Below are 12,974 nucleotides of genomic sequence, written 5' to 3'. Positions count from 1 at the left end.
GGCTTCGTGACTTCCTAGTAACACATCCTGCTGCTGCAGGCTGCAGGCATGATGGAGAAAGACAGCAGCAACACAATCCTGAATGGCGCTTTTTATTTTCCATAACTCCCGGACGGGTCGAAAGCCATATGCACATTGTGTAAAGCCGAATTAAAATATCACCGAAGCACGTCAAGCTTGAGCTACCGCCTACGAGCTAATAAACGTGACTCAGGTTGATGCTACTGGGCTCAGGCAAAGCACTATTTTGGAGAGTGCTATTTGCCGACCTGCGGAAGAAACCAAATCCCAAACAATTACTACCGCTCTTGCGAAATGGACGACACGGAGAAAGCAGCCAAACTAGAACTGCTGCAAAGTGATGCAAGGTGATCACTTACGTCAGTAAGTAATCAAAATGATTTACTGCACACTATGTTGACTCTAAATTAAAATGTGTGATTGGATTCACAGATTTGAGATAAACTGGTAAGAATTGCTTTCCATTGTTAATATGTACTTAAAAACAGTTCTGAAATTCAAAATAATAGAATTTGAATCATGTGATAAAATATGCGATTAACCGCGATTAACTATAGAAATTCAGCGATTAATCGCGATTAATTTTTTTTATTGTTTGACAGCTAGTTAATGACCAGTTTATAAAACAACTCAATATGTGAAAAGATCATAGTATATAAGAACAACTTGGCAGCTTTGGTGTCAAGAAATGGCCTAAATTTTACATTAATTTTAAATGTAAGGGTAGGAGTCATATATGACTCCTAGATACTTGAATTAATTAACAATACTACGCCAAGATGGGTGGCAAGCAGAGTAAACCACACGTCCCAGAGGGACCAATAGTGGATATGATGACAAAAAGTTTTAATGTTTAAAAATGTTTAACTGTTTTTAACTGCTCTTAATGTTTAATTTCTCATACTGCACTGTAACGCTTATTCTCATATTTTATGTTTTTAATTTTATAAAAATTTTTGTATCGTTTTTATGTAAAGCACTTTGAATTGCCTTGTTGCTGAAATGTGCTATACAAATAAAGCTGCACACATTAGAATGTAACACCTTCATGTTTTGTTTGGTAAACGCCATACAGGCAGTTTTTTGGTGTTTAAATAGAGTGACTTAGTGAGCCAGTCATCAATGTGAGCCATTGCAAATGTAAGTGTGGATGCTATCTCTTGCATGTGTAAAGATTACAGCATCATCTGCATACATCTGGACATCAATATTTTTACATGCCCCTGGCAGATCATTTATGTACAGAGTAAACAGGATTGGTCCAAGTATGGAGCCTTGGGGGACCCCTACTGGACATTGACAGAGTGGGGACTTTGAATTATTAATACAAACACACTGCTTTCTACTGGGCAGGTTACATTTTATCCAGTTGAGAGCTTGCTCAAAAAAATTAAAATATATTAATTGTGATTAACAGTATCAAAAGCTCGCTTTAAGTCGAGGAAGACAGCACCAACATAAGAACTCTAGATAGCCTTTAACCTTTTCCAAAAACAAACAGTTGGCTGTTTCTGTTGAGTGATGGGCCCTGAACCCAATTTGCATAGGGTGGAGTGAATTATTGCTTTTATTGAGATGTTGAATCGGTAATTTAGCCACCCATTTTTTGACAATTTTTTAAACAACATGCAAAATACTGATTGGCCATATCTGATCTTTCCATGGACAATGGATTGTCTTAAGGACTGATTAATCAGATATGTTATAGGCTGTAGAAAGGTCTCTTTGTGCATTTTTAAAAAATGAGTATCAAGAAGTTAGAAGAGAAGGGCTGTGATTGGTCGGGCGGGGAGCAGGATTGGGATGGGAGGCCGGTCGCCACGGTTACGCCTCTCTTGGGAGTGGAGGGCGAGTTGACCTGAGAGTCATCGGCGGTGAAGGAGCATCTCAGTTTGGCCCGAGCGTTTAGAAACCACACCTGAGACAGAGAGAGTGTGTGTGTGTGTGTGTGTAAACCTCAGACAGGTGTGTGTCTGTGTGTCTATGTGTCTGTGCATGTCTGTGTGTGTGTCTGTGTGTGTGTGTGTATGTGCAAGAAGAAGTTAAAGATCTTTGTTAACTAAGATCAACTGAGATACAAAATGTCCGTAAATGTTAGTTTTCTCACAACATAGATTTTATATAACTCAGACAGTATGTCGTCATTTTACATTATGTGGACCTAAAGTAGCTCCTGTCCTAAAGTAGGTCCCGTCCCCTGCAAGCATCCGGGAAGCCAAGAGGCTGGGTGACTGTCTGAAAGAAGCATTGGCCATCAGCTGTCAGATTTATGTCAAAGAGAGGAAAACACTCACCCTGGAGGACAGGTTGGTACACGACTGTGCTAATGATATCGCCATTATTGCCTAACACACACACACACACACACACACACACACACACACACACACACACACACACACACACACACACACACACACACACACACACACAAGTAAATAAAGACAGGGGGCAGATGACAACGTGGGAAAATTCATTCTGTGGATAAAGATACTTACTAGAGCCACCACTGGAACTGCTGTTGAGAGATCCTGTGAAGAAAAGAAAAGTTTAGTATCGTAGCATCTCCAAATCTCGTTTGGTCCGAACTTTCAGACTTTTCAGTTTGATCTGGATCGAGAACACCTCTTTATGATTCTAGCGGCTACAGCCGCTTATTGTCATATCAACTCCAAACATCCTGGGCTGTCTCAAGCCAGAGAAATTGAACAAGCTCTGTTTAATGTTTTGTTTTTTATTGATGGGAATGAGCTCAGTTGGTAGAGTGCTCGCCCATATGAAGAGGTTTATTCCCTGGTGCAGAGGTCGTGGGTTCGAATCTGATGTGCGGCAGGTTTCCTGCATGTCTTCCCCCTCTCTCTCCCCTTTAATGCTGTTGTGGTGACTAAAGACACAAATACCCCCAAAAATACAATGTTTTATGATAATTTTGAATTGTTACAGCTCTAGTCATATGCTTGAGTGCACAGTGACTCTGAACAATAAACTTCACAAAACTTTAAGAGAAATTAAGTAGTTACCTTGGCTGCCTTTGTTTCCGTAAGCTCCTGTAAATAAAGACAATGTTATTACAGACTGTGTAATTAATCATGGATGAAGTCAAAATGGTGTAAATCTGCAGAGGCTTTTCATTGGCTGAGTCTAGTGAACTTTAAAGGTCCCATGCCATGAAAATTTCACTTCATGAGGTTTTTTAACATTAATATGAGTTCCCCCAGCCTGCCTATGGTCCCCCAGTGGCTAGAAATGGCGATAGGTGTAAACCGAGCCCTGGGTATCCTGCTCTGCCTTTGAGAAAATGAAAGCTCAGATGGGCCAATCAGGAATCTTCTCCTTATGAGGTCTTTATTTTTAACCATTCAGGAGTCGTCACCTCTGACTCCAAACAGAGCCATTATTGGATTGGGCAGAATTCTTAATTTAAAAGCTGAGTTTAAAATCTCAAAGACTGAAAACCAATATTGTCTCAATTTAAGACATGACCAAAACATATGGGTTAGATCTCCCTTTGATGCCTTGCAGCGGTCACACGTTTCATCTATATTTGGGTACAATTTAGCCAACTTTGTTTTACTATAATGAATACGGTAAAGAACCTTCATCTGAATCAGATTGAGTCTTGCACAAGAAGAAGTCCCATTTACTCGATCAACAACTCTATCCTAGGTGTCTTCAGATATGACGGTTCCTAACTCTCCTATCCATTTGTGTTTTGATTTTTTCTATTGATACATTTTGGAATGACATGATCAGGTTGTATAGTTTTGAAATAAATCCCTTAAGGTGTGAAGGGACCTTCAGAACTAAATCTAAACATGACTCAGAGGGCAATTGTGGAAACACAGAGCAGTGGGCTCTGAAGTTTTGAAGACTACATTTTTTAACAAGATCATTGTAACTAGCAAAAACATCAATAAAAAAGTCGCTACATTCAACTAGTCCCAGGTGCTGCCATTGCTTGAAAGTAGGGTCTAGCTTGGCAGCCGGAAAAAGATGGTTATTGCATATGGGGCTTTCCAAGGAAAAATCTATGAGTTGAAATGCTTGTCTAAACTGGTTATATATTTTGAGAGTTGAAATTACAACTGGACTTGTGGAAAATTGCGATGGTGAGAATGGTGACATCATTGTAATCAGCACCGCAAGAGATGTTGACTTGCATGATTTAGCTTCCGCTGCACACCAGTCTGTATCTGTAGACTGAAACCAATAAATGCCTTTTTGTAAATTTGCTGCCCAATAATAATTTAACAGATTCGGGAGAGCCGATCCTCCATCCTTTTTTGGTCTCTCAAGAAGCTCTTTACGTATTCTTGGATTTTTGCCACCCCAAATAGAGGACAGCAACCTATTAGTTGACTGAAAAAAGGACTTTGGCAGGAAAATTGGAAGACTCTGAAACAAATACAATAATCTGGGTAGCGCATTCATTTTAACACAATTGATTTTGCCAGCTAGAGACAAATATATAACACTCCATCTTTGGAAGTCAGATTCAAGTTTTTTAAGTATGGGACTGTAATTTGAACAGACCAGTGTATGAGCGAGTGATATTAATTCCTAAGTATTTAAATCCTGATTTTGATATGCAAAAGGGCAAGTCCGTATATGGTTTATAGGGAAGCATATACTTTTAGAAAAGTTTAGTTTATAACCTGAAAAGGACCCGTAGTCTTTGAATATCTTCACAATCTGAGAGGCACATGACAGTGGGTTAGTTATATATAATAATAGATCGTCAGCATATAAAGAAACTTTATACTCAACATTCATTCTTTTAATACCACTAATAGACTGAGGATCTGAGTACTGATGATAGAATAAATAGCAAAGGGCTAAGGGGACAACCTTGCCGTGTACCTCTAGACAGAGAGAAATACTGTGAGCATATTTTATTTGTGACTACAGCTGTCATTGGTTGATGATAAGGCAAGTGAATCCAGGAAGTGAATTTTGAAACGAATCCAAATTTGTCTAACACAGCAAATAGATAGTTCCACTCAACTCTATCAAATGCTTTCTCTGCATCCAGAGAAGAATGGTTAATATGCTTTTACGTCCGTTTTGGTGAGCACAGAGGGAAAATATGCCATTTTAAAAGTAGCCTACATTTACGTTAGCAAGCTAACGGTAGACTACAGAGAAAGTGTGATTTTTTTACTGTCTATCAGCAGTGATTGTAGAGTGCATGTCCGAGAATAGCGCGGACACACGCTTCACACCGCGAGCAGGCACGTGCGCCACTCGGCAGAAAAGGGAAAAAGAAAAAAAGAGTCTGCCGGTGTCCGGAGCGACAGAGGGAAAATATTTCAGTTGGAACCGAAATAAGGAACCAACATTTTTGTTCTAATCCGGTCCGAATACTACCGTTTGGGTAGGAATAGCATAGTGGAACCGGGTTTCGGTACCCAACCCTAGTCATGGGACCTTTAAATACACAGCGTTTAAATTCACTGTTCGAATACTGAATTAATTTGAAGACAACCTAACGTCTTTATGTTACAGCAGTATGACTTAAACTGATATTCGGAAATGAAAATAAAACAAAAAAAAAAATCATTCTCTAATTTTTAGGTTTATAAGGGCCAGCTGCATGGTAGAGAAAGAAAAAACATGAAATCATAGCACATTGTCTTGTTCCCCTTATTGCCAGCTTGTGTGCAAACTTTCTCACGTATTTATTTCCAACAAAGTAATTCAAACAATCTTATGGGACTTTGGAGGCTTTAATATTGGAGGGAAAGTGAAACACAGCTTGGACGGGGATGCTGTTCGGCTTTTCACAAGTTTAGACAGCTACGCCGACGTTTGCTAATATTAGCGCAACAGCGTTAGCCTAGCCTGCTAGGTAAATATTATGACTGCCTTCGGAGTTTCCTATATCTGTGTCCACGTTGTCAACATAAGACCCAGTGTTTCCTCTATGTTGATTGGCAAGTGGCGGTCCGCCATTGTTAGATTTCTCCCTCCACGGTTTCAGAAATGTACAAAAAGCCGTCTGTCAGCAGTGATTGTATAGAGCACGTCGACGGAGAATAGCGCAGACACGCGCTTCACAACGCGAGTGGGAACGCGTGCCACTCGGAGAAAAGGGAGAAAGAAAAAAAGAGACAGGCTGTCCGGAGGACCCGGTTGATATGGCATGTGTGCATCCTTGAGAACTGTAAGTTGTATAACTTATGTTGTCAGTTCATTTAAGCCTGTATTAGTCTATAGTTCTTGCACATTTTTAGTTTCACTTTCACCTGCTAGCTAATTTGCACGTTGCTGTTGATATCATATAGTGGGCATAAACTGATTTAATACTGTTTGATAAAACATATTGGTAAAATTAATAAAAAAAATAAAAAAAAAAAAAAAAAAAAATTTGAACATTTATAACCTAACCTAACCTGGCAGGCACTGCCTCCGTTTTGGTGTCTGCTGCGGTGCGCAGCGTTGTTCGGACCGTGCGCCACTTCCCTTTTTTCCTCCATAAACTCCGCTCACAGCGTGTGTGAATAGAGGTGAATAAATATATTTGTTTGTGCTGCAGGGAAGTGTCAGCTCCGTTTAATACGTAAAACATTTGCGGGGGGCGGGAAGGGGGAGGGATTCCAACAGATCTGCCCCCACTGCTAAAAAATATCCTAGAGGAAACACTGAGACCTGTGGCGTTAGTGCTCCCTTTGTAACATAATTTAATTGAATGAAATATTGAGCTTCGCTCCTCTGAGATGGGTGGGTTTTTAGCTATAGTTAGCCTGTATGCTAGCGGACATTAGAAAGGTAAACACTGCTCAGAGACTTATTAGGCGACGTCATCACTCACTGGGACACGAGGACAGAACGTGTAATAACAACCACATGCTTATAGTGGCTATAAGCATATAGTGGGTGATAGAATGATTATATAGGGTATTTCACACTGTTCCTTAAGGTCTCTGAATAGTGGTATGTGCATGAATATTTAAATTGGTTGGTTTACAACGAGCAAAGCTGCAGAGCACCCTGTCCCCTCTCCCCTTCTAACTACCTGCTCAGTGCTGCTGCACATGAAGAGAAAGCAGAGAGGGGAGGGGCTCCTCCTCTGTCATAGAACAGAAAAGAGAGGAGACAATGTTATTTATTTACAGCATTTGACCGGCATAATATCGGCATATGTCAGACTGACCGGCCGTTCGCCGGTCATGGCCGATCATGTGAAAATCGGCCAATCACCAGCCGGTCAATCGGTACGTCTCTAATTGACAGCTCTAATCCATTGGTATGTTGTTGTTGTTGTTTAAAGAGGACAATAGTCATGTTGCACCTACCAATTATTCCTCTTCCACACAAGACTAACAGCACCACCCCAACCCCGACTGTGACAAGGATCCCGATCACGGCTCCAATCACCCCACCAATGATTCCTCCAGAGGCCTCAGGAACTTTATGATCTAAAACACAGAAAACATTCACATGGTTTGTTTTTTTATTCAGTTCTCTTTGAACATAATTTCTATTTGTGGGGTTTCATGTAATAATCTTCCTTGTGACAAATTCTGTGGTGAGGAATCTTTGCCGATACGGTACTTTCAATCATTTGAGACACGTTACTGGTAACATCCTGCAATAAACACCGCAAAAAGAAAATGTGACAGATGACAACAATAATAAAGTTTCTTACCCCACTCCTCCTCAACATGTAAGTTGGATGCCTGATTTTTCACTTCACAGGTGTACCTAGACAAGTCACTCCGCAAAATCTCCACGCTGTCTCGTCTCTGGAAGGTCTCGTCACCATTGGGTCGAACGCTGGAGGACACAACTCCGTCAGCTGGAGTTAGAACACGGCCGTTCCTTTTCATGTTCAGGGTGATATCTTTTGGTAAGAAACCTGTGGCCAGGCATGTCAAAAGGATTTTTCCTTCAACTTTGGTGTTCCTTGTAAACAGGTGCACCTTCGGAGGAACTGAAAAAAAACAAAAAAAAACCGCAAAGTGTTTTAATTAAAACACAAATATAACACAAAAAGTAATTGTTATACTAAAACTAGAAACATCAAACTGTAACTTTGTGCCTTTTTTCAAGCCCCTAAAAACGAAGACTTTTGGAAATACTGTGTTAGAAAAGTTATAATTATATATATATATTTAAGCATGTGCATCACTGTGTTAGTGGCAGCTGCCGCTTATGGTACTTTTCTACACACGGAGAGCCTCACTTCCCATAACAAACCCTGTCGGACTGACGCAGGGCTCTCAAGTTCAGAGTTCAGAGTGAGATTTTGGCGGCAGGGGTTTGGGTGGGGACGGAGTCTGATCTGATAAATGACACATAAATTCGTACAATTTTTTTATTTTTATTTAATTCAGTATTTCTTTGTGTGTGTGTGTGTATGTGTATGTGCGCAATAATGAATACTATGCATTGTCTGGATAAAATATAATGAAATAGCCTAGGCCAAAGGTTTTCACAATGGGGGCCGGGAGGTTTTGCAGTAAAAATAAAAGGAAAGAATAACTAAAAATATTCCAAATTATTGTGGGTACTGTTATAAAAGTATTATGGGTATCTTTATAAAAATATAAAACTGTCAGAGTAGCCCTGCAGCCAATTCAACATGTAGCTATAATAATAATAATAATAATAATAATAATAATAATAATAATAATTATAATAATAAGCGCAAAAGCTACCCAGTGTTTCCTCTATGTTGATTTCTGCCGCCACAGTATCAGAAATAGGGCAGACGCACAACAGGGTTTCCGCTATGTACATGTAGTATATAAAGTCATAATTACATGACTCTACAGAGCTGTGTGCGCCACTGAACTCCAGCGAACTGTCATCCGCTCTCTCTCCCCTCAACTGGAACAGTGACAGGACTTCATCACTCGCGAAGTCATGGCAACCTGATAAACAACAGGGCGAGTACACTTGTCACTCAATCTTAGACTAAGTCACAAACAGCAACAAAAGCTGCAACTTGAAATCCGCACTCACTCAGCTGGTGCGTGGCAGGGCCTTCTGAACTCTACGGGGAACTCACTTGATTCCTCTACCTGTTCCACTGTTTAAAAAATAGTGGGCGTGGGTGGGCGTTATCCTGGTAATTTTTCTGCGTGAGAAATACAAGGTGTGTGAGCGTGTGAACGGGTTGAAATGCGTGTGTCTCACGCCCAATGCGTGAGACTTGAGAGGTATGCTGACGTTAGGTCACATCCACCCGCTGCCCACGTGGCCACCTGTCTTAAAGGGGATGGGTTGGCCAGTAACAATCACAATCATGTAAAAGGTGAATGCTGAAAGTTTACTTTTCTATCAAGCAGCAAAAAAGTTTTAGCATCAACATCGCAACGTCCTGCGTAGGGCTGGGATGGTATGGATTTTTTCTTACCGCAGTTAAAAAGCAAGAAATTCCCGCGGTATTGTGGTATACTGCAACCCCCTTACAAGAGTAGCGTAAGTTAGAGGAAGAATGGCAGGGTGCCTTAAGTGAGTGATGTCAGTGCCCGTGTGATTGTGCAAGGAGAGCGAGTGGTAACGGAGAGTAGCGTATGAGTGCCGCTGTGAGGAAAAGAGAGAGGAAAAAGAGTTAGCAAAGTTGATGTAAAGTGACTTAAAAGTGAACAATAAAACAACAAGCTAGAGCTTCTCAAGACACGGTCACAGGCTTGCACCCCCTTAAAAATACGCAAGTAATTCGTTTTGTCAGTTGTCTAAACAACAAACGTTTTTGTATGCAAATCATTTCAAGACCAGTTATTTTGAAGTTTCATATTTTGATAACCTGCAGTCCTTCCAATACTAAAGCTACTTCTATTATCTCCAGATTAAATTAATACATACTGGCTTCTGTTAGCTGTTTTTGTCCATAATTGATGAACTTCCCCAACCAATCGATGCACTCGTTCTCCAGGTAGCCTTTGGTGTATTCTGTTAGGACCTGGACGTCGTCCCACTTTCTCTTGGTCTGGACTGCCTCGGCAGTTGGGGCGACCCAGACGCCGTTGACGGTGTCGAATGACAGGAAGTCGTTTCCGTCGTAGCTGTACATGTCCATGCCGTGTCGGAACTCGATCACTCCGTCCTTCATATCGCCTTTGCAGCCGTGCATCCACTGGAGAATGTGGGTTTCTGAAAGCAAAGTGAAGCGCAGGACAGTGAAACTAATGCCTAACAACAAGGATGGACAACGGATGGTCCGGTGAACGAATGAACACACAGCACAGCAACATGATCCCTTTTTTCCTTTTGAGTCTGACCTTCTCAGCACCACCTTTCCCTTTTATTTTTGGGCCATTCATCATTAGACACTCACTGATCTTTTTAGTTAAGGAACAGACACTGTACTGAAAATACTTTCAGTATTAGGCAAAGATGCACAGATACTTTAAATAAAAACATATTTCAAACGCATTTGAGCACACTTTAATGTAATTATTTTTATTGGTCGTTGTAACCAAAGGGTAGGGTCAGAAGCTTCAGCTTATATCAGGCCCCCCCTTGTCACATTTTTAAAATAACAAACTCATTTTTAAGGGAACAAAATCGTCAAGACAAAAAAGAAAAAAACAAAAAAAACAAATCAAAACATGCCTACATCTACCTACATACAAACATACCTACATACATACACACAGACATACATACATACATACATAAATACATACACACCTACATATACACATTAAGGGTCAGTGCTTATATACATTACAAATGCCACCTTAAGGTAAATAATATCATAATTAATGATGACAACCATAATGGTAATGATGTTTATCATCATCAACATGATTATCCACCATCGAACACAATAATATTACTCAATTTCTATACTTATCTAGTATCATGTCTTTGAACCCTTTCTTAAATTTAAAAACATTCCCAATATGTTTTAATTCCCTTGGCAATGCATTCAATAACTTCGCGCCACAGACAGAAATGCACCTGCTTTTCATTACTGTGTTACAGGTAGGTTGTTTCCAATTAAGGTCGCCTCTGAGGGCGTTACCCCCTTCTCTTTCTCTAAAGATGGTTTGAATGTTGGGAGGAAGTAGATTATTTTGGGCTTTATACAGAACGTAGTATTTTGGTTCACCAGGTCCATGAATTTCAGTGATAATTGAAGCCGACATTATTCACAATTCGTATTGCTCTTTTCTGAACTGTGCACACTGTCTGTAGAGGGGTTTTACAGGCATTGCCCCAAATCTCAACACAGTACGTTAAATATGGTAGTATCAGCGTGCTATAGAGAGTGTTCATAGATCTATAATTTAGGAAGTGTCTGAATTTACTCAACACCCCAATGCTTCTGGAAATTTTGGATCTTACATGGTTTACTTGTGATTTCCAACTGATTTTATGGTCAATTATTACCCCTAGAAAGATGTGTTCATAAACTCTCTCTTCAGTTTCTATCCTTATGCTTACATGAGTTGTTTAAATGTGTTTTGTGATTTCCAAAAATCATAAACTTTGTTTTTTTCAAATTTAAAGATAACTTGTTTACATCAAAGCACAGTTTCAATTTACCTAGTTCTACTGTCACCTTGTCCATTTGCTTTTGTAAACATTTGTCTGTACAAAAAATGTTAGTATCATCTGCAAAAATGACATATTTCAATATATTGGACACGTTACAAATATAATTTATATACATAATGAATAATTTTGGTCCAATTATCGAACCCTGTGGCATGCCACACGTGATGTTAACTAACTTGGACATGGCATTTCCCATTTGTACATACGGTCTCCTATTTTTGATGTAGCTCTTCAGCCATTCCAGACCTACAGCTCAGATTCCAAACCTTTCCATTTTTTAAAACATAATATCATGGTCTATGGTATCAAATGCTTTCCTGAGGTCTATGAACACTCCCACTGCAAACTTCTTATCATCAACTGCACCTGTAAGTTTTTCCATAAGTTCCATCAAAGCCATCGATGTTGATCTTCTTTCTCTAAATCCATATTGACAATCAATTAATAGATTATGTTTTTCCACAAAGCAGTCCAGTCTTGCAACAAAGAGTTTTTCAAGTATTTTTGAAAATTGAGATAAGAGTGAGACCGGTCTATAATTTGTATATAATTTTTCATCTCCGGCTTTGAACTGTGGAATTACTTTTGCTGTTTTCATTTTGTCAGGAAAACAGCCCAATTGGAATGATAGGTTACAGATGCACGCCAGAGGTACTACGATGTCTGAAATGGCTTCATTTACTATTGTCATGTCTATCCCATTCCAGTCTATGGATTTTTGGTTTTTCAATTTATTTACAAGTTCAATTACCTCATTCTCTCCCACTTTTTTCAGGAACATTGATAATTTCCCCTGCCAGATTGGGGCCTACTGTTACAAAAAAACTTATTAAAACCTTCTGCCACTGCATTCATGTCAATCGACAACTTTTCCGTTGTGACTGGAATATGTGGTACCAGTTGATTTTTTACTGATAATTTTATTTAATATATCCCATGTTCCCTTAGTGTTGTTTTTAGTGATTTCAAGTTTATTATCAAAATACTCCTTTTTACGTTTTTATTATTATGGTTGTTAGTTTGTTTTTGTATCTTTTATATTTGATTTCTTTGTCTGTGGATCTACAGTGCCTTGCGAAAGTATTCGGCCCCCTTTAACGTTTCGACCTTTTGCCACATTTCAGGCCTCAAACATAAAGATATAAAACTGTAATTTTTTGTGAAGAATCAACAACAAGTGGGTCCCAATTATGAAGTGGAACAAAATTCATTGGCTATTTCAAACTTTTTTAACAAATAAAAACTGAAAAAATGAAAAGTGGGCGTGCAAAATTATTCAGCCCCTTTACTTTGAGTGCAGCGCAAACTCTCCAGAAGTTCAGTGAGGATCTCTGAATGATCCAATGTTGACCTAAATGACTAATGATGATAAATAGAATCCAGCTGTGTGTAATCAAGTCTCCGTATAAATGCACCTGCTCTGTGATAGTCTCAGAGGT

At 39.5% G+C, this 12,974-nt stretch overlaps 2 protein-coding genes across 2 annotated transcripts in view; both read right to left on the bottom strand.

Moving 5' to 3' along the window:
- The window catches only part of LOC120571114 (major histocompatibility complex class I-related gene protein-like), an 81,481-nt gene that overhangs the window by 20,867 nt on the left and 47,640 nt on the right, over nt 1-12,974 (bottom strand). The window lies entirely within an intron of this gene.
- The window catches only part of LOC120571111 (H-2 class I histocompatibility antigen, Q10 alpha chain-like), a 29,577-nt gene continuing 18,787 nt past the window's right edge, over nt 2,185-12,974 (bottom strand). Inside the window, exons 3-8 of the mRNA XM_039819798.1 lie at nt 9,835-10,122; nt 7,670-7,954; nt 7,317-7,439; nt 3,042-3,068; nt 2,520-2,552; nt 2,185-2,366 (exon numbers count right to left, since the gene is read on the bottom strand). Coding sequence (XP_039675732.1) covers nt 2,200-2,366; nt 2,520-2,552; nt 3,042-3,068; nt 7,317-7,439; nt 7,670-7,954; nt 9,835-10,122 — 923 coding nt within the window. The 3' untranslated portion in view covers nt 2,185-2,199. The remainder of the gene's footprint in view (nt 2,367-2,519; nt 2,553-3,041; nt 3,069-7,316; nt 7,440-7,669; nt 7,955-9,834; nt 10,123-12,974) is intronic.

This window comes from Perca fluviatilis, chromosome 13, assembly GCF_010015445.1.
Source record: "Perca fluviatilis chromosome 13, GENO_Pfluv_1.0, whole genome shotgun sequence".
In the NCBI taxonomy this organism is placed as follows: Eukaryota; Metazoa; Chordata; class Actinopteri; order Perciformes; family Percidae; genus Perca; species Perca fluviatilis.
This window is presented reverse-complemented; position numbering and strand designations above follow the sequence as displayed.